Here is a 25,397-nt window from a genome sequence, read left to right as displayed (position 1 = left end):
GCATAAAATGGTATCAGCTGCATAAAAAGGAAATATTTAGTATGCACTGGCTCATTTAAATTGTATAAACACACCTGAAAAATGTTCCTTTAGTTCTCGATCTTGAAATGTCATTAGGCTGTATTGGTGCTATGAAACTCTAAAAGGATTAAAATTGTTCATCCATAGAGGCTTGGATTTGGTGTTAATAATCTTTAGGATTTTCTATTATGATTATAAATGACAAAATTAAAGAAAAATTTAAAAGCTAGTACATTAAGATCTTAATCAACATAATCAACTGACTGAAGAATAACTAATTCCTTTTATTAGCCAAGGATGGATTACAGCTTAATTGATCATCTGTGATGTGTGGAGACCTAATTAATAATTGAGATGTGTCAAAATGTCTATTATACTATATTCTGTAATCTGCCATTCTTGGCTTACTATTTATAAATAAAATTAGCATATTTTAGAGAAAACAATGGTTTTGATAAATATTTCAGAAGAATAATGAAAACTCTCTGGTTGTAAAAATGAAATAAAATTCAGACAAAGATTTGATCCTTTCCTTTGAAAGGAAAACAATTTCTAGTATGAGCAGATTAATTATTGTAGTGCACTGATTTGAATCAAACAGTTTCTTCTGATTAAAAAAGAATCTGGAAAAAAGCTGATTATTTGGAAATAATAATGATCTTCCTGTAGTCACCTTATATTGTATTTTCCCATCATTGTAACATGCTACATTAAACAGGAAAAAGTCATGAACATGTTCTGAAGATGATTTAGGTTTAGAGAGGTCTTTGGGTTTTTCTGTTCAAGGTGTGTGGTCCAGCCGCATTGGCATTACTGGGGAGCTTGTTAGAACTGCAGAAGCTTGTGCTCCACCCAGACTTACTAAATGAGAACACTGACATCTAACCAGAGCCCTAGGAGATGTGAATTTACATTAAATGTTGCCAAGCACTGATCTAAAGGAATGACAGGAATGCAGAATGCTAAGAGATGGTTCAAAAATTTTTAAACTCATGTGATATTCATACTAAGTGATTTTTGAGATTAAAATAAGGTACTGTGGTGTTGAAAAGATTTCTTGAAAATAAATTTGTTAACTGGAAATGAATATAGAATTTCATTAATTTTTAACATTTTCATATCAGGAAATAGTTTAACTGTTGTCTCAACCCACTTAATTGCTTCTAATTATAATTCTGTTTACAATTTCAAACAAGTATCACTCCCTTACATTATATTTTCATATTCTAAAATTTAGCTTTTATCTTTCACCATAAATAATCTAACCTGTTCAGAAAAACTCTTATATTTATTGCTTAATTCAAGAATGTTCAGTTATGCATGTAACAATTCACTAGTGAGGGAAATTCAACAGACTATAAATATCTAGACATGATTTGGAATTATGTATTAGTGAGGGAGTAGTTTATGTATGTAAAAATTTACATGTCAGATTTTAAATGAAATAAATAATTGGAAATAATGTAATATATTTTTTTAAAAAATATCACCTGGTTCCAGACATTACAATGAACTGTAAAGTTCAGATGTTATCTTCCCGGTAGTTAGACATGTTAAAAATTTTTAATTGATTTGGGTCTTGGTGAAGTGGGTTTTGGAAAATTAATTTAGCTAAAACCCTGTAGGATATATTACAAAGTAAAAAAGATGAAGGTTAAGAAAATTTGTTAGTTTGATAGTATACACTTTCTGCATGAAATAATGGTGATTTAAATAGTGTGTTGGCACAGGGCGCCTGGGTGGCTCAGTGGGTTAAGCCTCTGCCTTCAGCTCAGGTCATGATCTCAGGGTCCTGGGACTGAAGCCTGTGGGGAGCTTGCTGCCCCCCCCACCCCTCTCTGCCTGCCTCTCTGCCTACTTGAGATTTCTCTCTGTGTCAAATAAATAAATAAAATCTTTAAAAAACTGGGCGCCTGGGTGGCTCAGTGGGTTAAGCCGCTGCCTTCGGCTCAGGTCATGATCTCAGGGTCCTGGGATCGAGTCCCGCGTCGGGCTCTCTGCTCAGCAGGGAGCCTGCTTCCCTTCCTCTCTCTCTGCCTGCCTCTCTGCCTACTTGTGATCTCTGTCTGTCAAATAAATAAATAAAATCTTAAAAAAAAAATCTTTAAAAAACTATTTAAATAGTGTGCTGGCACATAGTATGGGTGTGGAAGAGCTGACAACCAGGAAGAAAAAAACAAAAGCAAGAGTGTATATTGACAGACCATGTTGGAGGTATACTTGATTTAATGAAAGTGTCAAAGATGCTCTGTATTTTGAATCAGGTTAGTGGAAGAGTAATTATTTGTGGCATCTATAATGAAGGAGCAATATTTTGAAAATGCTAATAACTGGGCTTGTAGCTACAAAGAACATACCTAGGAAGAATTAACATTGGACAAATTAACTGTTGGTTTGCTTCCTATAATTTCCTATTTTTATTTTGTGTGTGTGTTTATAAGTTTTTTTTTCTTACAGTATTTTTAGGTTTCTAAGAAATTTAGGATGAAGGTACAGAGATTCCTCAAATACCCACTGCCACCACACATTCATAGTCTCTCCCATTTTCAACATCACTTACCTGTATGGTGATTTGTTTTTTGTTTGTTTGTTTGTTTGTTGTTTGTTTTTGTTTTTTTGTTTTTTGTTTTTTGTTTTTACCAAAAATGTCCTTGGACATTCAACCATCCAATCTACTAATAAGCCTATCAAAGTCCTTTTTAATTTGCAGTACAGTGTTTTTTATCTCTTCTATTTCATTTTAGTCCTTAGGATTTCTATCTCTCTGCTTACATTACCCATCTGTTCTTGTATGCTATCTACTTCATGCATCAGAACACCTAACATATTAATCATAGTTGCTTTAAATTCCAACTCTGCCATGTCTGATTCTGATGCTTGCTATGTCTCTTCAGTTTGTGATTCTTTGCCTTTTTGCATACTTTATAATTATTTTTGGTCATAAGTGGACACATATGGGGAAATGGAACTGCTATAAATAGTCCTATAGTAATGCGATGGGTTACGTGCAGGGTCAGGGGAAGCCTACTATAGTCTGTGGTTAGTACTCTCACTTAGTGAGCCTGTGAGCCTATGCCCTTGGATTGTGAACTTCACAAACATTTCTCAATTTTTTCCTTCTGTAGGTGAAACGTGATGACTAGATAGAACTGAACCATATATTTCCCTTCCCCCAGGGCAATTCGGTTTTGATAATACTCCAGTAAATTAGGCTCTGGTTAACTAGTTTCCCCTGAGGGCAGACCTTGTTAGGAAAAGAATGATCTAGGCATTTCAAAATGTTTTCTGCTCCTCCAATTGAAAACATAGGGGATTTTTCTAAGATTTTACTGTAGGAACCTGGTCAAGCTGCTGCAGGTAAATCTTGTAATATTGAGGAGACCCGCCCCCATCCCTAGATGGCCCTGGAGGTTTTCAGTTTTAGAGTTGTGTGCAGTAAGATTCCAGTAATTTGTCAGTTACAGTTCAGGTTTCCTGTATGATTACTGGTTCCAAAATGGTTTCTGCTCTTGAGTCTTTGCTGCTAAGTCTTGTTTCCTTTATTCATCCATCTGTCTCTCCAATCTCAGGAGTATGAGTTTGCCCAGAGTCCTCCTGTGGATCTCATGGATCCAGAAGAGTTGATTTTTCAGTCTGTTCAGCTTTGTGTTGTTACGTTGGAGTGGTAACCTCAGGCTCCTTACTTGTGGAACAAAAAAGATTATTCTTTTTGATTGCTAAGTAACATTCTTTTGTACAGAAATACTATAATTTGCTTATCCATTCACCTGTAATGTTTGGTTTGTTTCCAGGTTTTTTGCTATTATCCATAAATTTCTATATACCTTCATATACAACGTTTTAAAGATCTATTTATTTATTTGAGAGGGGGGAGGGGCAGAGGGAGAGAATATTCAAGGGGACTCCCCACTGAGCTTGGAGCCCAACCTGGGGTGGGGGTGGTGGGCTAGATCTCACAACCCATGAGGTCATGACCTGAACCAAAACCAAAAGTCGGACATTCAACTGACCTGAACCTCCTGGGTTTTAGATGAGCACATACTTACATTCCTCTTTTATAAATATCTGGGAGCAGACCAGATTATATTGTAGATGTACTTTTATGATTTAAGAATCTGCCAATCCTATTCCTGCTGTAACAATTTAGCACAAACTGAGTGGCTTACCCCAACATAGATGTATCTATTGCATATCTAGAGGTGAAAGTCTAAAGTTAAGTTGTCCAAGGGGCTGTGCTCCATCTGGAGACTCTTAGGAGAATCCACAGGTTTCTTTTTTTTTTTTAGCTTCTAGGCTTCTTGCATTCTGGCTACTGCCCTCTTGATCAAGACACTCTGACCTCTTCTTTGATCTTATCTCCTGCTCTTGACCCTGATCCTCCTGCCTTCCTCTTACAAGGATCCTTATGATTACAACGATCCCACCTGAATAATCAGAGGACTCTGCTGAATCTCTACAACGTTGCAGTTACTACCATCTGCAAAGTCCCGTTCACCTTACAAAGTAATATATTCACAGGTTCCACAGGTTCCAGGGATTAGAATGTGAATATCTTTGAGGGGCCATTATTCAACCTACCACTTTGTCTGCCAAGGACATTGTACTATTTTACATTCCCATCAGTAGTGTAGAATAGTTCTACTTTCTCCACATCTTCACTAACACTTGTTAATAGTTAATCGTTTTAGTTTGCTTTTCTTAAATAATGAACAATGTTGGATATATTTTCATGTACTTTTTGTTTTCTATGTTTTTAGGTAAAGTATCAGTTCAGCTTTTCCCCCCATTTATTTATTGGGCTTTGTGCTTTTTATTCTTGGATTTTGAGCATTCTTCGTATCTTCTAGATATGCCTATAGTCAATTATGATTTGCAATCTGTTATTAAATATTTCTGGCTTTTTCCCCCTAAAGTATATTTTAGACATATTTTAATGATCTTAAATCAGTATTAAATAATGAATTTTATCATGTTCAACCTCATCATGTTGTACATGTTAAACATGTACAACTTTTTGCATCTTAATCATACCTCAAGAAAGTGGTTTAAAAATAAAAATAATATAGCAACAAAAACATGAAAATATTAGTGTTATATTTCACCAAAAATGAGCAATATTTGTATACTGAAATCTAGAAAACATTACTGAGATGAACTCATCAATATAGAGATATACAGGGTTTATAGGTCAGAAGAATCATGTTGCTATGATGTCTGTTTTCCCCAGATTCATCTAAAGATTCAATGCAATCCCCATCAAAATCCCCACAGGCTTTTATATAAAAATTTCAAGGTAATTGTGATTTTTTAAAAATTTTATTTACTTAGTTGCAAGAGAGAGAGCATGAGTGCGGGCATGGGCAGAGGGTGAGGGAGAAGCAGACTTCTGGTGAGCAGGGAGCCCAGAGTGGGGCTTGATCCCAGGACCCCAAGATGATAACCCAAGCCAAAGACAGACGTTCAACTGTTTAACTGACTGAGCCACCCAGGTGCCCTCAGGTAATTACAAAATTTAAATATAAAAGGCAAAACAACTAAAATAACAAGTACACACACACACACACACACACAAATTAAAAGGAGGGCAAATTTGAAGCACTAACATTATCTGATTTCAAGATTTATAAATTACAGTAATCTGTGTGGCTCAGTCAGTTGAGTTTCTGCCTTAGGCTCAGGTCATGATCCCAGGGCCCCATCAGGCTCCTTGGTCACTGGGGAGCCTGCTTCTCCCTCTCCCTCAGCTGCTTCCCCTGCTTGTGCTCTCTCTCACAGATAAATAAATAAAATCTTTAAAAAAACAAATTACAGTAATCAAGATAGTATGCTATTGATATAAAGTTGGGCAAATAGATGAATGTAATGAACTAGAGAGCCTAAAAACAGACCCACACATACGTAGACATACTGATTTTTGACTAAAGCACAGAGGCGATTCAGTGGAGAAAGAATGGACTTTTCAACAAATGGAGCCTCCAGTAACTGGATATTCATAAACCAAACGAAGAACTTCAATTCATTTCTCACACCATATACAAAACTTGATTTAAGTTGGATCATAGACTTAAATGTAGCAACTAAGACTATAAAACTTTGAAAAGAGAACATAAGAGATAAATTTTCTTGACCATAAGTTAGGCAAAAATTTTAGATATGGGACCCAAAGCCCAATGTACTAAAGAAAAAAAGTTCATAAATCAAAATAATCAAAATTAAAAACTGTTGCTTTTTAAAATTTTACTTAATCTTGTTATTGTTTGAAATGGCTTTATCAAATGATACTTATGTATAATATATTTTAAACATATTTTAATGATATTAAATCAGTATTAAATAACGCATTTCATGATAGACCCTTCAGGCATTCAAAGATAGAAACTAGAGCAATGATGAAAAAAAAAGATCCCATTCCTATGTGGAACTCCAATTATTTACCTACAGCTTTTATAGGTAGCCTCTCCACCTACTCCTTCCCCAAAATATTGGTGCTTAAGCTTTTAAAATTATAGATAATGTTATAATTGCATTAAGAATGTTCACTAGTATATCGTATAGTTGTTGAGATTTTTTTTTAATGAATAAAAGAGAGATGAGGATGATTGTTGCCTCAATAAATGTTAAAGCTTTGATAGAAAAGAGTAAGTAGTCTGGGGGCGCCTGGGTGGCTCAGTGGGCTAAAGCCTATGCCTTTGACTCCGGTCATGATCCCAGAGTCCTGGGATCGAGCCCCACATCGGGCTCTCTGCTCAGCGGGGAGCCTGCTTCCTCCTCTCTCTCTCTCTCTGCCTGCCTCTCTGCCTACTTGTGATTCTGTCAAATAAATAAATAAAAATCTTAAAAAGAAAAAAAAAAGAAAAGAGTAAGTAGTCTGAATGACACACTTTCTTCTAACTCTTAGGAACAGTGTATGTTTCTGGAGAATACCATCTATCATGCCCCATTACATAAAAAGACAGACATTGCTTTGGCAAATGTTCCTCTTACTTAGAATCCAATCAATTTAAGTTTCTGTAAAGTCAGTGCTTCGTAATGTAAAATCATTTTATGTATCAGATAATTTCTATACTCAAAGTGTAGCATGACATGTCGTTGCTTTAATAGTTTACATCTGTCCTGTTGAATGTTCCCCCATGCTGTCAAGAGCTCCACTGTCATTTAATACACTCAAGGGAAATACTGCTTCACCATTTATCTTATTTGTAAAAGCATGTTTGCATTAACCTTTAAATCTTCTTAATAAAACAAAACCAAAAAAAGTAAACAGATTGCTTACAGATCATCGTGGATGAGAGCATAAATGTCAGTGCCTATTCTGGATCCTTAGAATATGTTGCCATGTTAGAGAAGAGGAATTCAAGCCTTTTGGTCCCCAAACCACTTTTTTATAACAAGTATTTTATCATGTGCTGAAATAAAATTCATGCCTAACAGAAAACAAACAAAAACAATCTACAAAGAAGATTTTGAAATGAAAATAATATTGTTAGGATTGACAATAATGTAAATGAAGAATAAAATAACTATGATTTCAAAATGTGTGTTTCCATACATAATATAGAGGTATAGCCATATAGAAAAGGGGATGGTACTTAGATTTTTGAGTCAACTTACAGTGTATTCATTCATTCAATTCAAATGCTTATTGATCATCTTTATGCAAGAGTCTGTTGAAGACACTTATTACAGTAGCAAAACAACCCATGTGATTATAGCAGGGAGACAGAATATATCCCCAATCAATAAATAAAGCACTTGTAGTATATTCCTGTATATGGAATATGAGGTGAGGTTTCAAGAAATTCTTGAAGGAGGCAGGAAATAGAAATACAGTAGCAAAATAAAACCAAATAAAATCACATGCCCCTACCTCTACCTCCAAACTTTCTCCCTCACCCCTGTCTAAAAAAAAAAATAAATAAATATATAAAAATTTAAATAACCTTGCATTGCACAACAGATGCATGTTTTCTATAGTTTTTTTAAGTCACTATTTTGTTTTCAGTGTTTTAATTTATGTAAAGTTACTCTGAAAAAATTAGCATGCAAAATTAACGACATCTCCACTTTATATTGGTATTATAATTCCTGAAAACAGTTATGACAAAAGACAAAATTAATGAAAGCATAATATGTCCCTTCCTTAGAATTTGCTTGAAAGAAGTTATTTACCATTATATTTTCTTAAATTTAAGATGATACTAGACAAGTAACATCTCCCAAAAACTACTCAGTATTTTATATAAAAGAGGGAAAGTAAATATTTTGGTTGCTATTAGTTAATCTTTATCACTTTAAGGTTGAAGTGACAGGTAACATTCAAAATGTTGTCCACTGACTTTTTTTATTTGTTTGTTTGTTTGAAGCTTTTGGAAACATGTCCAAAACGTTGATGAGATGTTGGAAACCAGTTGAAACACAGTAAAATTCAACCCAATAAAATAAGACTGCTTTCTCTTCATCCACGTTGGAAATTTTCAAGAAGTGAACTATGACAATATATCAATTTTTGGTACTATTTCTACTCTGGGTATGCTTGCCACATTTCTGTTCTCCAGAGATAATGTTCAGAAGGACTCCTGTGCCCCAGAAAAGAATTTTAAGTGCACGGGTGCCTAGGAGTGATGGCAAAATTCTGCATCGTCAAAAACGTGGTTGGATGTGGAATCAATTTTTCTTACTGGAGGAATATACAGGATCTGATTATCAATATGTGGGCAAGGTAAGTTTGCATTGAAATGGCAAATATTTAAATTCTTTTTTTATTATGTCTTAGGAAAATTTGAGGGTTTTAAGATCATCATTCTCATGAATTTGATTCTCTAATCCTCAAGTAATTATTGTTTATAGAATAGAAATTATAATTTGAGAAACTATAGGATACATAAATATAGCATGCTAGAATTAATTCTGTCCATTTCCTTATGGACTAAAGAAGTACTAAAAATTGCACTTTTAGAATTTGTAGTTAGATATCAATGATAGTGAGAAAACTATGTGTCAATGTAGCCATTTAAAATACTATATTTCACACTGCTCTTGATTTCAGCGAGGAAGAAAAGACATTTAGGAATTGTTTAATATTCTACAGAATGAAAAAGCAAATGTCATTAAAAGTATGACCAATGCCCCCCAAAATAGCTTTTTTTTTCTTTTTTAATTTTTTTTTTATTTTTTATAAAACATATATTTTTATCCCCAGGGGTACAGGTCTGTGAATCGCCAGGTTTACACACTTCACAGCATTCACCATAGCACATACCCTCCCCAATGTCCATAATCCCAACCCCCCCTCCCAACACCCCTCCCCCCATCAACTCTCAGTTTGTTTTGTGAGATTAAGAGTCACTTATGGTTTGTCTCCCTCCCAATCCCAAATAGCTTTTTTATAAGGAAACTTATTTCAGATATGAGTGTTATTTATTTTTCTCAAGTGTCACTATGGGCACATTTATATAAAGGAAAAATAAGTAGAAGACAAGCAGGTAGAAGTAGCTTACTTATTGTGATATGTGCACAGAGACAAGTTTTCATCTTATTCAATTATAAAAATTAGTGAGGAAAATTAGTTGTGGTTGGGAGTGGAATGAAAAGTAACAATGGATGCTTCTATATACTACATTGTATTCATTTTCAGTTTTCTTTTTTGGCTCTCTCTGAATGTCCTAGAAGTTAGATAATGTCTTAAGAAAGAATTCATGTTCATAGTCATGGTTACTTTTATGGACCATATGAAAATATATCAAAGAAAACAGAAAAATACACTAGCAAAATGAAATCAAATACAGTCACATGTTAACACATCATTTATTAACACTGTAGAAGTATGATCTATTACCATGATGGAGAACTTTGTATTAACCTAAACTTTAATGGCTTTGTTCAAATAATTAAAATTGTGCTAAAAGTTTTTATCCTCTAAGAAAAACTACTTTTAAACTAATTTTAAAAACAATTTTGAAAGTATTTTTCATTGATTTTAAAACACTTGGATATGTTTTTTCATGTTCTAATTATTTCAGTCCTTTTTAAATGTCTGGCAATATGACAAAGATGACATTAAAGGTTAAATGTTACATTAACTAGAAGGAGAAGGAAAAGCACCAGCAATGTGACAATCTTATGAGAAAGGCCATCATAGCCAGATTTATCACAGGTCATATCTGACAGGATGCCTAAAATGAGAGGGTTAAGGTACATTTTATGGTTGCTATGATAGGCAACTGAGTGGCTCAGTCAGTTAAGCATCTGCCTTTGGCTCAGGCTCAGGTAGGTCATGATCCCAGGGTCCTGGGATCAAGCCCCACATCAGGATCCCTGCACAACAGGGATCCTGCTTCTCCTTCTCCTACTCCCCCTGCTTGTGCACACACTTTCTTTCTTTCTCTCTGTCAAATAAATAAGTAATCTTAAAAAAATATATTATACAATTTGACAACCAAATCCTATAAAGAATGGATGGCATATAATTTCTCATATAAAAGCCATTACTACTTAAGGGGTTAAAACAGGGAAAAAATAATTGTTTCTCTCTGGGTAAAAGCAGAGGGAAGCTTAGGAAAAGCATGTAACCAACAGTCAGAGGAACTGAGATGTAACCTCATTTCTACCACTGTTTGTCTCAGAGCGATTAAGAAACCAAGCCAACCAAAAATGAACTCAAAGCATTTCATCGTTCAGCTTTCAATGATCAAAATTTTCCTCTACATCATTCAGTCAAATGCACTTTAACCAAAATATATTTGTTGTATTTTTACTTTTTATTTTCAGTGAGATAATCACAAAATTGTCTTTACCTTCCATAGCAAGGGGTTTAAAACTTGAACTTCAAGTAATCTACTTCGTGTACTATATTGCTTTCAGTTTGCAACCTTCTATAGTTGTATTGCTGTTTTCCAACTTAACATTTGAAAAACATTGTGATTATAAATTATTTTTATTAGTTTAAGCACAACTTATAATCACAGCTTCTTATGGTCTGATTCAGTTGCACTGGACAAATAATTTTGAATCTCTAGTTTCTAAATATTCAAATAAAATAAATAATGACATGAAACTAGATACTCTTGAATTTACTTTAAGCTGTAACAGATATATAGTTTTAGGAGAAATACTAATTTTATTTACTGCAAAAATTTGTCTGCATTTTATATAATTATTCTTAAATGGAGAAGAGCATGTTAAAATTAGATTTTTAATCAAAACCAGATACAGAGAAAAATCCCCAAACACCAAAAATTTAATAACGCACTTGGGTAACAATAAACCTGATTCTGAGTCAGCATAGTTAGTAAGGCAATTCACTCCTGGAAGTGAAAACACAATAATACTTTAAAAGTAATTAAACTAACTGCCTACATTTCTTGATTTAATGAAAACAACCAGGTGGTGGCGGGTGAGGAGGGTGCGACTGGCATCTAGTTGGCAGAATCCAAGGTTACTGCTGAAAAATCCTTCAATGCACAGGACAGACCTCCATAGAATTTTCTAGTTCGAAGCGTAAATAGTGACAAGATGGAGAAATCCTGTCCTAGTTTGCCAGTCATTTACATTTTCCTAAACAGCTCAATTTTTATTTTAGTTCTTTCTGGGTTCCTGCTTCTGGACCTACTCTCAGTTATAATTTTATTTCTTCCTTCCAGAGTTGCCATGAGTATTTGCTTTGTGAAACTTAGATTTCTTTCAAGGTCTCCTCTCCTTCATGTCCTATCTAATCCTTAGGCACACTTTTGGCTCCAACCTCTTGATCATTCTTCTCCGTAGACTTGTGAGCTCCACAAACCTACTAGGGATAAAGTATGCATTCATTATTTCAATAAATATGTAGAAGGCATACTTCTCATGTACTCCTACTCTGTTACTGAGTACATGATGGCAAAAATAAATCTCTCTGCTCACCAAGTATCCATCTTTCAGAGAAGAGAAAATAATAAAGCTAACAGCACTTTATGGGGTCTTTTAATCTCTGATAAAGCAAAGAACCCAAAAGCCAAGAACAGAAAAATAAGTACCAAATATTGCCATGTTCTATGTCTGCAGGACTTGTAAGTAAAGTGGAAATAAAACAGTTTTGGGTTTTACATGACATAAATCCATGTTATTAAAAGTTGAGATTGGAGAATCAAGGTATATACTTCTATTTTTTTTGTTTATCTGTTTATTTTTTGTACAATGCCTCATAAAAATTGCTCACTGGAAATTTCTAGAAGAGAGATCTTCCAAAAACTGAAAAAATGTAATCCATGAAAGAATAACCCAACTTTAAACAGAATACCAGAAATGCCAACTGTGCCCACCATATTGGACCATGTTCCTTTGGCCATATAGTTACAAATAAGTCAAACCTGGTTACAATGGAGATAGAGTAGTAGGGACTAGGATAGAGACAAGAAGCTGCCCCACCCTCCCCACTGCAGTCTTTCTGGGGTGAACAGATCTGAATTGAGTATGTGGAAAAACTTAATGCTACATAAGAGTTCGAGAATTGCAAACATTTTAATGGATTGAATGTTCTCTTCAGAGAGTTGGATATTCTAATAACTGTAATGATATTGTTCTTGAAACTAAAAATTCCAGGTGACTCCTTTTTTAAATTCAAACATGACCAAAAAGACCTTATATTAAAAACAAACAAAAACAACAACAGAAAACTGTTTAACTATTATATATATATATATATATATATATATATATATATATAGACCTGATTTTAGTGGTGGGATGGGGGCTGGAGGAGTGTTGGTAGAGAGTTCTTTTCTATTTGGACCTTATTAATTGCAGCCATTGAAAGAATGAGGCATAAAACAAATAGTAGTAATTTTAAACAGTAAAAGATCTGGAAGAAAATAAATCAGGATGAGTTGATAGACATTGGCATAGACTCCTTTAGATGACATGGCTATAGACTTTCCTGACAAAGATACATTTGGACTTTTGGATGAATAGAGACATTATTTCTCTGATACACAAAGACCACGAAATGAAACAAAAATGCAGTGGAGTTTTTAAGACCTTTTTACACTACTCCTCAAGCAAGAAGCAATAAAAGCATTTTTAAATAGAGGCATGCCCTGCAAAACATTGATAATGTTTTCCAGGCAGACCACCTCTTGGTTTTTAATTCTCAAAATGCATACAATATTTATATCTCTCAATACAATGATATTTCAGCCAGCAGTTATATAGGGAAAATATGCTTACATTGTCAAAGCTCAGTATATTTACAAAGCAATATTTAGGAAGGTATTGAGTTGCATTCCAGATACACTTGCATTGAAGATAAAACTTCAAAATCACACATAGATGGTTTAAAGATGACAAAGGCTGTCAAAAAGAATGTATATCCAAGATTTATAAACACACAGAGAAGCCATGTTCATTCATATTAACCTTCAGATGATTAGGTAATACAGGTTTAAGTATTTTACATATTAACATAATAGCTTGTTATTCTGATTATACAGGTCTTACTTTGGTTACTTTTTAGGAAACTGGTTTTGAGTTTAGGTGCCATGTGTGAGTATTCTGTTGTTATTGTCTTTCCCATTTAAAATAATAGGAAAAAGGATCCCTTTTAGCAGTTTCAAAATATAGCAAAAATAGCAAAATGTCAAGTGTCAAATGTTAAAAAAGAAAGAACAAGATAGAATTAAGTATGAGATACTCATATATAAATAACCATAATCATCCTTTCATTTATAAGTTCTTACTGATAGTAGTGAAAACATATTTTTACTACACTCTCCCATGAAGTTATTTACATGACGTGTTATCAAGTATCAAGGTTACTCATGTATACATGTCATGACTTCATTTTATAACCTTCATAAAACAACACACACACACTCTTACACAGACACACCCACCACCTAAACACATTTACCACACTCTGCTGCTCATACTGTCCTCGAGGGATTTGTGGGAAATCTACCCTCCCATTCTCCTTTTTTTCCCATTTGAGTTACTAACCCCGAAATGCTATGAATGCTGTGATCTCTTCTCCCCCACCACAGCCTTCCTTTTGTATATTCCTGTCTCATGTTCACCATTTTATTAATCCCGTCCCACAGAAGCTGCTGCTTCTCTTTCTGTTTCTTCAGCTAGTCACATAGCATCTTTTAAAATCTACCTCCCTATGTTATATCTCTTGAACGAACTTTTATTAGTATATGTCTTAGATAAAAGATAATTATGGATTTATTTTCTAAATCTTTTTTTTTCTGTGATGTTAGGCCAATGAATTCGTGAAGTCTAGTAATACTTAGAAGTAGATACAATTAGATATTATTCAAAACAATAATAGACTGATAATACAGAATGACTCAAAATTTGCCTGTCAAATAAATTTTGAAAAACTTTACCTATTGTATAAAAATAGTCAAATTCAAATAAAAATTTAAATTACAATTTGACCTGTAATTTTTCAAATATAAACTTCTAAGAAACATAATTATTTTATAATGAAGATTATATGAAAATTGAGTCTATTACTTTTAGCAAAAACACGAGAGAAATCTCTATAGATGAAAACAAGTATTAAATCTCACATAAATCTGCTCAGCAGAAAGTATCTCAATGTAATTTATAAGTAGCAGGTGCGTGTGTAATGGTCATGAAGCATGGGAAATTATTATTATGGTATTATGAATTTCTACCAAAGCCCTTTCATTTTCTTTCTTGGAGACAATACATAATTATATATTCAATTAAATTTTGTCCCCATTGTACTGAAGAATAATGTTCTTTTCAGTAAAGAAAATGAAAAAGTGGGATGGTATGTTAATGTTTGCTCATCAGTGTCTCATACTCGGGTATACGTTCACATCCTCAAATTCTCAGTTGCTTCTTATTAAAGCATGAAAAGGAAGGGACACTTTAATAAATTTTCTGAACTGAATTCTTAAATTTTCACATACTATAGTTACATTTTTACATTCATTTTATTAAAGAATGTTATTTAATTTTAATATTTTGTTTTATTATTACTACTAATGCCATTATTATTATTGTGATGTTAATTGGGTAACTGTTCCATGGCTTCTCATAATTGTGACTAAAAGCTAAAATAAAGAACAGTATGAACAGTTAAGTTTCCATGTAGAGAGACTAAATTTAGAAAAGGGAGGAGAGGCCCTGGGTGGCTCAGTTAGTTAAGAATCTGACTGCATTTCGGCTCAGGTTATGAGCTTGGGGCCCCTGGTCAAGCCACGTGTGTGTGGGACTCTGGCTCAGCAAGGGTCTGCCTCTTTCCCTCTGCCACCCTCCAACATGTGCACTCTCTCTTTCCCTCTCTCTCTAGCTTTGAAATAAATAAGTAAATCTTAAAAAAAAAAAGAAAGAAAGAGAAAAGGGAGGAGTAATTTGCTGGGATATGATATGATATATACACCTTTAGTTCTCTCTTTAGAACCCTAATCTTTAATAGGCAAAGGGTATTTTATGTAAATTTCAGATTCCCTCTTTAGGTAAAATTCTTTAATTTCACATGCTAAACCATACTTTATGTGTCTATAGATTATATAAAACTATTAAATTTAGAATTTTAAATTAAGATGTTAACTCTCAGCCCAGGACTAAAATTATTTTACCAAGTAGGAAATTCTACCAAGTAAGAACATGTACTATTATAGACATTTTTCTCAAGGAACATATCCCATTTTGGCTGCTGTTTAGCATAAATTCCATCAGTGAACTTCTGAGTTCAGTGTTGTGTCTTCCAAGTGGCCCCCAAAAGCTCTGAGACCACTGAGTTTTCCAGTTTTCCTTGATACCAATTTTGTCACAAACCTGCATCAAATCTAGCACCAAATTTAGTTTGTACATATGTGTTTGACTATTCTGAGTCTAGCAGAGCAGAAGGATAGAGTTGTGAGTTGTGAATGACCCAAGCTTCTGCATCCTTGATGGTCAAATTGAAGGGAAACAATAAAGAGATAAAATAAAGATCAGGGACATGACTTTTGATAAGAAATAAAGTAACATAGAGGTACAGGCAGAGGAGGAGAAGCTGGGTGGTGGGGAAGAGAGGTAAGACTAGGATTATTATAAAGGCCAAAGGAGAGAAAAAGCTCCAAGGAACAGGTGACTAATCTTGTTGTGTAAAGCAAACACAACCGAAAGACAAATGTAGCAACTTAAAAAACAGTGTGGACTGAGGAGAGAGTTACTCTCATAATCTGAGATGAATGGCAGTCCGATAGACAGCCTTGGTTTAGAAAGAAGGCAACACACCAATTTCTCATAGGCATATTATCAACGAGACAAAATATGTGAAGAGTGAGAGATATTTTGAAATGAGGAAGACCTAGAGATAAGATATTATGATATGGACAGAAAGAGAGGGTGTGAACATGTACAACAGATGCGCTCACTTCCCTTATTAAAAGTTAGGATTGAAGGGGCAGTAGGCTAAGCATCTGCCCTCTGCTTGGGTCACCATCCCTGGGCCCTGGAATCAAGTTCCACATTGGGAAATCACGGCTCAGCAGGGGGTCTGTTCCTCCCACTCACTCTCCCTCTGTGCTCTCTCTCTCTCTCTAAATCTTAAAAAAATTTTTAAAGTTATAATTGAAAATATCTGTGAAACTGACAGCATCACACATAATCATAATCACCAACCAAAAAGAGTATTCTCACTTAAATCACCAACAGAAATGAAACAATTTAAAAAACCCACTTTTCTTGCCACTAATATTTGACATACTTCTGGAACAAACAAAAAAAAAAAGGTGTAAATGTTATCACATATTGTTTTATGATATAATTTATAATAATCTGAAAAATCCTTATATATCCTGATAATGATAATTATAAAATTTATTTTATTTATGACTATTTAATATTATAATAATCACATCAGGTAGTTTTTTTTTATCTCTCATTTACAAGTAAGAAAAATATGTCCTTATTGTCTTGTTGCCTCAGAGCACCAATCAGGAAACTTGTAGAACTGAAGTTCTAACCCAGAAAGTATGGCTCCAGACTATATGCTATCCCCTATTACACCTCATTACACCATTCTTGTTGTTATTAATATTATGTGTGTTACCTCGCCAAAAAAAAATGTATTCTTATTTAAGGAGTACAATGATGAGTTTGTTAGCTGAGTTTTCTGAATGATATCAACAGAAAACTATAGTTGTATATGTAACAGGGATATTCCTTTTTCTTTCTTTCTTATGGTAAGATTCTATTTATTTATTTATTTGAGAGAGAGAGAGAGAGTATAAGCAGGGGGAGGAGCAAAGGGAGAGGGAGAAGCAGACTCCTCACTGAGCCGGGAGCCCAACGTGGACCTGGGTCCCAGGACCCTGCCAAACCGACTGAACCATCCAGGTGCCCAGGGATATTTCTACCATGTCATAGAGATGTCAAACTTATTTTGTCATGTGTTTATTATTTAATTTATGTATGGAATTGGTAATGCATTCACCTTGTATAAAATTTAAAGGGCAAAATAGAGTATTCTGTTAAAACTAAGAATCCCACCATGATCCTCTTACATCTATAGTTCTCTTCCTAAGAACCAATTTCATTTACCAGATGCTTTTTGGCAGTGGGTATATGTTTCAAGAGATATTATAGAATTTTATGTAAACACACATGTATGATGTATGTTTTTACATAAATGGTGATGTACTTTATGCAATCTTATATACTGTGGGTTTTTTTAACTTAAAAATATGACTTGAGAAGTCACAGTTTCAGTACATAACACTTTGCTTCATTTAAAAAAATAAAATTTCAGTTGCAGCATAGTATTCTTTCCTGTGTATGTGTCATAAGTCATCATTTTCCTTTTGACTGGTATTTGGTTATTTTAAAAAAATCATTTAGTAATAATATGAACTTATTTTAGACATTGCAGGTAAATCTTTGGGAATATGACTTAAAGTGGAGATGTTGGAGCAAAGTCTTGAGAAATTTTAAACATTTGTAGGTATTGCAAAATTGCTCTCCAATAATGTTTCAATTTAGCATACCAACCACAATGGTAACTATTTCTCCACAATCATATGAAATATCTGAATTATCATTTTTAAATTTTTTCAGTCTTATGAATAAAAACATTTTTCTCTTATTTTAAATAAGGATGAGTATTTCTTCATGTGTTTAAAGTGTTTTCCATTTATTTAAATGAGTGTTTATATATTTTGCCAATTTTTCTACTGACAAGATAGTTAGGTTTTTTTTTTTTTTATTTCTAAGTTCTTCTTATTAACTGACCTTTATTTTTTAAAAATTTTCAATGTAATCCATACAGAAGATTAAATAAAACACATATCTACACTTTAATGAATAAATATAAGTCAATGGAAATGGAAAACTTCTAACCTTATGAAACCCTGTCTATGGCTCTATTAACACCATTTCTCCATTATGAAGGCATCTATAAGCTTCATTTAGTGTCAGTAATGCCTTGCATTTCTTTACAGTTTGAACTTCTATGTAGCCATTCCTAAACCGAATAATAGAGCTTTAAATATTTCTGAAATTAGGTATAATCATTGTTCATATATTCTTTTGTGTCTTTCTTCTTTTACTCATATAGGTTTATGAAATTAACCCATACTGTTATGCAGAGGATCTCTTTATATGAATATGTTTGGATTTACTGATATATTATTAATAATGGAACTACGAGTTGTTCCTTCCTCCTAGCTTTGCATATTACTAGCAATGCTTCTTTAAACATCTGAACATGCATCCTGATCCATATGTATATTGAATAAGTTTAGAGTATATAATTAGGGGTAAAGTTGCTGATCTATATACTATGTGTCTAGCTTCAATTTTTCCAGATGGTGCCATCTTAGTTTCCTAAATTTTAACCAATACACACTCCTACTGAGAGTATATGAGAGTTTCCATTACTCTAGACATACATACTTGTTATTTAACACCCCCACCTTGGGTGCCTGGGTGGCTCAGTAGGTTAAAGCCTCTGACTTCAGCTCAGGTCATGATCCCAGGGTCCTGGGATCAAGCCCCACATTGGGCTCTCTGCTCTTCGGGGAGCCTGCTTCCCCATCTCTCTTTCTGCCTGCCTCTCTGCCTACTTGTGATCTCTGTCTGTCAAATAAATAAATAAAAATCTTTTAAAAAACAATCTCCCCCCCAAAAATCTAGTGGTTTAACTTGCATTTTCCTAAATAATAGTGAGATTTCATTTCTGTGAAAATGTTTTTCAAGTGTTTTACCGATTATTTCTTTAGGTCATCTATTCTTTTCCTAGGGATTGCTTCATCCCCAAATCCATAATGGGTGTGGAGCAGGCACCTAATTATTTCACTAGGTCACATCACTATGTCATGAAGCTCATATTTTTAATGGAAATGCAGGAAAGTTAAAATAAACATAATAAATACATTACTCTGACAATATGTTAAAAGATGAAGAGCTATCAGAAAAGAAGAGATAAAACAAGGGGTGAGGTAGGGGCTGAGACATAGCGAGTGGTGGTGGTCAGGTATTTCCTCACTGAGAAGGTGATGTCTGAGCAAAGGATTCGAAGGAAGTTAAAAAGGTAACTAAGCAGTTATCAGTGGGGAGATATATATATATATATATATATATGCATATACATATATTTATTTATTTATTTTTGCATAAAGAAGAAATAGTTCTTGCAAACACGCCAGTCAGGAGGTTCCTTGTGAATATTCAGTGAGAAGGACAAGAAAGTGAGTGTGGAACAAAAGAATCTAGAAACAGGTGGTGGAAAGGGAAGACTGAGAAGTAATGAGATGCCCAGATCTTGCAGAGGATGATAGACAGAACAATGGTCCCCAAAGATATCCACACCTTAATTGTCAAAATTTGCGAATATGTTATTTTAAATAGCAAAACAACGCTACTCAGCTGTAATGAGATAAAGGACATTGAAATTGAGAATGTAGTCTGCTTTATTTGGGTGATCCCAGTGTAATCATATGGAAAGAGGCAAGAGGGTCAAAGTCAAATAAAAGGTGTAACAGTGGAATTCGAGGTTAGGGTGATGAGCTTTGAACATGGAGGAAGTGGTGCAAACCAATGAGTGTAAAAGGCCTCCAGAATCTGGAAACTGTGAGGAAGTACCCGAAGACTCCGGTACGAATGGAGCCCTGCCAACACCTGGATTTTAAACTTCTGATTTCCCAGATCTATAGGAGAATTACTTCATGTGGTTTTGAGCTACTGAGGTTGTGGGAATCTGTTGCAGCAGCAATAGGTAACCATGTGTGGACAGGACCCTGTAGGTATTCTGACTTTGATCCTGAATGAAATGGGAAGATCTTGTACAATTTTTAGCAGAAGACTGTCATTACATGAATTACATTTTAAAAATATCATTCTGGCTTCTGGCTTTAAAGTTGATACAAGAGACATTTCTGCAGTGTTTGTTATACATGGAGCGTTAGGGACTGTTCTGTATGACTCAAAAAAATTTGGCCCAAGCAACTAGAGAGATGGATTTTCTTTTACTTGAAGTAACAGAGCAGTAGGACTAAGAACTATGTTTATCTTTAGATGCATTGAAACAAATGGAGTTTGGGGAGTTTATATAAGTTCAGGAAAGAGTTTTAAGCTGGAACCTCTTAGGAGTTATCAGCCTATAGGTGATATTTAACAGAATGGGACTGTGATATCAAGAAAGTGAGTGTAATGAGAAGAGAGAACATAGGGCTGTTTTCAGGGGCAAACCCACTTTGAGATGAATGTGAGGTAGAGGAGGACATGCGGGGAGGGATGAAGAACCAACAGTACAATGGAGATGAATATTCCGTGAACCGGAAGGCACACTAAGAGCCTGGGGGTCTTAGAATACAGGTGAAGAAAATGTTTGGAGGAGAGAATATTTTAACTATGTTGACAGTTGCTGGAATATCAAGTATGTTGAGAGTTTTGAATAGTAACTTTGGAGATTATAGGTGAACTTGTGTTATGGTTTTGATGATATGGTTATTCCGAATTCTTATTGCAATGGATTAAAAAGGAATGAAGTGAGAGAAATTGGAGTAAGTACATGCCAGCAACTCTAGAGAGTCTTTCGATAGAGGAGCAATGTATGCAGCAGTATCTGGCAGAAGTGTTACTAGGATCAAGAAAAGAAGAAAGGGGGGCGCCTGGGTGGCTCAGTGGTTAAAGCCTCTGCCTTCGGCTCAGGTCATGATCCCAGGGTCCTGGGATCGAGCCCCGCATCGGGCTCTCTGCTCAGCGGGGAGCCTGCTTCCTCCTCTCTCTCTCTGCCTACCTCTCCGCCTACTTGTGATTTCTGTCTGTCAAATAAATAAATAAAATCTTAAAAAAAAAAAAAAAGAAAAGAAGAAAGGAACTTTTCTTTTGTCTTTCTGCAAGAAACCTCTGATGATAGATTGAATAAATGATATGAAAGGGAGCATCTTTATTTTGTTCATGATGTTTTTTTAGAGTTCAACATTTTACTATTAATTGTGAAGTTTGTTAGGGTTGTTTTTCAAAATATTTTTATTATGCCAAAGACTGCTTTATGTTCCAGTATGATTTGTTTTTAAGTCATACATGAATATGAAATGCTATCAAATATATTTATATATCTATGGAATTGTTGATATTGTTGAATTGATATAATAGCTTTCCATTATTGTATTCCATTTGCTCTTTTTTTTTAAATTCTACTATTATAAATCATGTATTTTTAACTAAGATATCCTGTGAAATTTCTTTGGGTCTATTTCTACCATATTTAGATATCAAACTTATGATAATCACATAAAATGAGATGGGAAATACTATACTTTTTCCATTACCTTAGATAATTTATGTGTGATTGAATTATTGTTTTCATGAATGTTAGCTAGAATTCATTAAAAATACCCTATGATAAGTAGTTTTATTGTAAAAAAAACCTGGACTCTTATTTTCCTTAACCCTCAAAGGGATACTCAGGTTCTCTTTCCTTCTTAGTTTCTGTAAGTTGCACTTTTGCTATTAAATCTTTCTTGGAAGAAATAAAATAATGCAGGAAGGAGTCTCCAAAAGACTTTTAAAAATACATTGTTTTATTTAAAAACTATTTTAGTTTTATGGAAGAGTTGTAAAAGTGTAGAGAATTTCTATTAACTGAACACTCAGATTCCTCTATTGCTAAGATTTTAAATTACTATAGTATGTCATAAGTAACAAATAATATGTATACATTATTATTAACTACACTCAATACTTCATTAAGATTTCATTATGTCTTTCCTAATGACCATTTTCTTTTTCAGTATCCTAGGAGGAGACCCTATTTTATTTGATTATCATGTATTAGGCTCCTCTGGATGTGGAAGCTCTTATGTTTCTTTTGATTTGATGACTTTGACATTTTTGAGGTGTACTAATCAGGTATTTTAGGATGTCTGTAGAATGTCAGTAGAATGTCTAACAATTGAGTTATCCTGGTATTTTTCTCAAGAGTGGACTCTGGTTATGGGTTTTGGAGATACTGATGACCACAGAGGTCAAGTGTCATTCTCAACACCATATCACAGCCTGGACAAATGCACAATTTATAAATTATTAATTCCAAAAAATAAAAAATAAAAATGTTTACAGAAATGCTATTTACAAAACAACATATGGGAGCCTATCCAAACCCCCAATGACTGTATAATGACTAAGTGATTAAGATATCTCAGCACAATATAGGGCTTGAACAAGTCTTAACAAATATACAGATTATAAAAGTACATGGAAATGTGGCTGGGAAACACTATTTCCATTGTGAAAAATAATGATGTAAAATAGAGTGTATGCACTGTTTACAATTAAGTGAATATCTATGTCTGCTCATTCATAACCATTTATTCAGTCATTTAATAAATGTGTACTTCCTTGAGCACCTACATTCTTCTCATCATATACATGATAGAGGGTGAGCATCTTTTATGGTCTGGCAGCTTCTCACACTCTTTCCTGTTTGTTGTTGTAAAATATCTTTAAGAATTTCTTTATTCTGTAAGTAAACTAGAGGCTGGTTGTACAAGTATCACAGACCACGTTAGTACTCTCCATCTCCAATGTGAATTATACTATCATTGTCTTTTCTGTTCCTTCTTTGCTTTAGATTTATGTATTTTGCATTCTCTTCACTGTTTCTTCTTAGATCTCAGACATTCATTTAGGAATCAGTTGCCCTAATGTGTATTAATACAAACAGTGGTGATGATATCTTCAGCTTTATCTGATGATACTTTTCTGGCCTTGTGCTAACAAGTCAGTTTTTGTGGGTATAGATTTTGAGAATGGCAACCACTTCAGGTAACATTTTTTTCTGTCTCCTGCATTATTAATGAATTGTTGCTATTGAGAAGTCAGCTGACAGTCTCCCTCCCCTTTGAAGATAACTAATTACTTTTGTCTGAGTGCTTTGAAGTTTTTACTCTCAGAGTTCTCTGGTTTACTTGCGTATTTTTAATCTGGCTCAGAATATTGGTGAGGACCAGCCTGTAGTCAAAGCTTCTCACGGTCAGTTGTTTTATCTTCACCTTTACTATTTATGCATTGACTTTCCTTTATTCCTAGAGCTTCATTTAAGATAAATATCTCTCCAGTTCCATAGCATGAGCAACTGTTCATAGCTGTTTGTTTTTTGCATGTTGTATCTATATCTTTGGCCTTGAATGGTGTGCCTGTTACCCAAGGTGGGCCACAAAACTGAAAAGTGAGTTTTCATGTATAAACATATTCTCATAGAGAAAAGAGCTTTGTGATCTGTTGTTCTACTAATCGATCTAGGTTTCTACTTTCCATTAGATTTTGTTGCTACATCTTGTCTTCATTGCTTTTACTGAACTACTGTTTATATTCTCTCCAGCATTTTAAATCGTTTTCAACATGAGTTTTTCCAAGCAATTTCTCTACTTTTACCAGTATATATTGTATTTAGTCATTTGAATATGTATTTATACATCTGATTGATTTGATTACTTTTACAGAGTTAATGTATTTATTTGTTTTATCTAAAATTTCTCCCTGATTTTCTTCTTGGAAACAACTTCTTTTGTTCTTTTCCTTTTTTTTCTCTCAAAATCTTTTTATTCCACATTCAAAAATTTAGCAGTTCTTTTTTTTTTTTCAAACAAAAGCATTGTCTTACACAGTTTATTTTAATGGTTGTGTTGTGATTAACACTACTGCATTACAAACATCTACCTCAGGTCCCACTCAAATTTTGCCAGTTGTCCCAGTAATGTCCTTTAAAACAAAATGATGCAGTTCACAGTTCTACATTGCATTTAGTTGTCATGCTTTTTTGTTTCCTTCTGTCTTCTGACATAGCTCTCGATCTTTGACCTCATGACTTTGACACCTTTGAAAAATACAGACCAGTTACTTTGTAAAATGTCCTTCAGCTTGGGTTTGTTTGATATTTTCTCCTGATTGGATTTAGGCTATGCATCTTTGGCAGGAGATCATAGAAGGGATGTACCATCCTATCAGATGGTACAAGATCTCATCGTGTCCCCTTACTGGTGATAACTATGAAGATTGGATTAAAATGCATCTCCCCTACAAAGTTATTCTTGTTATTTATTCCCTTTCATATTTTAATTTATTTTTAAGAGCAATTTTAGGTTCAAAGCAAAATTGAGAATACAGATATTTCTCATAGACACATACACAACTGCCCCATTATCAGAATGGTATGTTTGTTACAGTTGATGAACCTGTATCAACACATTATAATAATCCAAATTCATTGTTTACCTTATAGTTTACTCTTTATATTGTACATTTTATGGGTTTGGACAATGTGTAATGACATGTATCCACCATTACGGAATCCCAGGGACTATGTCACTGCCCTAAGAACCCTAGTGCTCCACTTATTTATCTCTCCCCATCCCCTAACACTGATAACCAATGATCATTTTGTGATAGTTTTTACCTTTTCCAAACTGCTACATATTTGGAATAAAACATTAAATATATAGTCGTTTCAGATTGGCTTCTTTTATTTTGTAATGTACATTTTTTAAAGTTTCACTATGTCTTTTCATAGCTTTACAGTTCATTTCTTTTTAACACTGGGTGATATTTAATTGTCTGAGTATACCACAGCTTATTTATCTACTCATCTATGAAAGGCCATCTTGGTTGATTCTAAGTTTTGGCAACTATAAATAAAGCTGCTGTAAACATCTGTATATTGGGTGGACAGAAGTTTTCAACTCCTTTGGGTAAATACCAAGGAACATAATTTCTGGACCATCACATTAAGAATGTGTTGTACAGAAACACTAAATTGTCTTCCAAAGTGGCTATAACATTTTGCATTCTCACCAACATTGTGACAATTCCTATTGTTTCACATTTCACCAAACTTGGGTGTTGTCAGTGTTCTGCTGGGTTTTGGCCACTTTAATAGATATATG

The 25,397-nt window shown here is 34.1% G+C and overlaps 1 protein-coding gene across 1 annotated transcript in view; it reads left to right on the top strand.

The window, feature by feature from the left end:
• LOC125101003 (cadherin-10) overlaps window positions 1-25,397 on the top strand; it is a 173,303-nt gene that overhangs the window by 54,943 nt on the left and 92,963 nt on the right. Inside the window, exon 2 of the mRNA XM_047731594.1 lies at window positions 8,385-8,740. Coding sequence (XP_047587550.1) covers window positions 8,510-8,740 — 231 coding nt within the window. The 5' untranslated portion in view covers window positions 8,385-8,509. The remainder of the gene's footprint in view (window positions 1-8,384; window positions 8,741-25,397) is intronic.

This window comes from Lutra lutra, chromosome 5, assembly GCF_902655055.1.
Source record: "Lutra lutra chromosome 5, mLutLut1.2, whole genome shotgun sequence".
In the NCBI taxonomy this organism is placed as follows: Eukaryota; Metazoa; Chordata; class Mammalia; order Carnivora; family Mustelidae; genus Lutra; species Lutra lutra.
The sequence above is the reverse complement of the archived record's forward strand: the minus strand, read 5'-3'. Positions and strand labels throughout refer to the sequence as shown.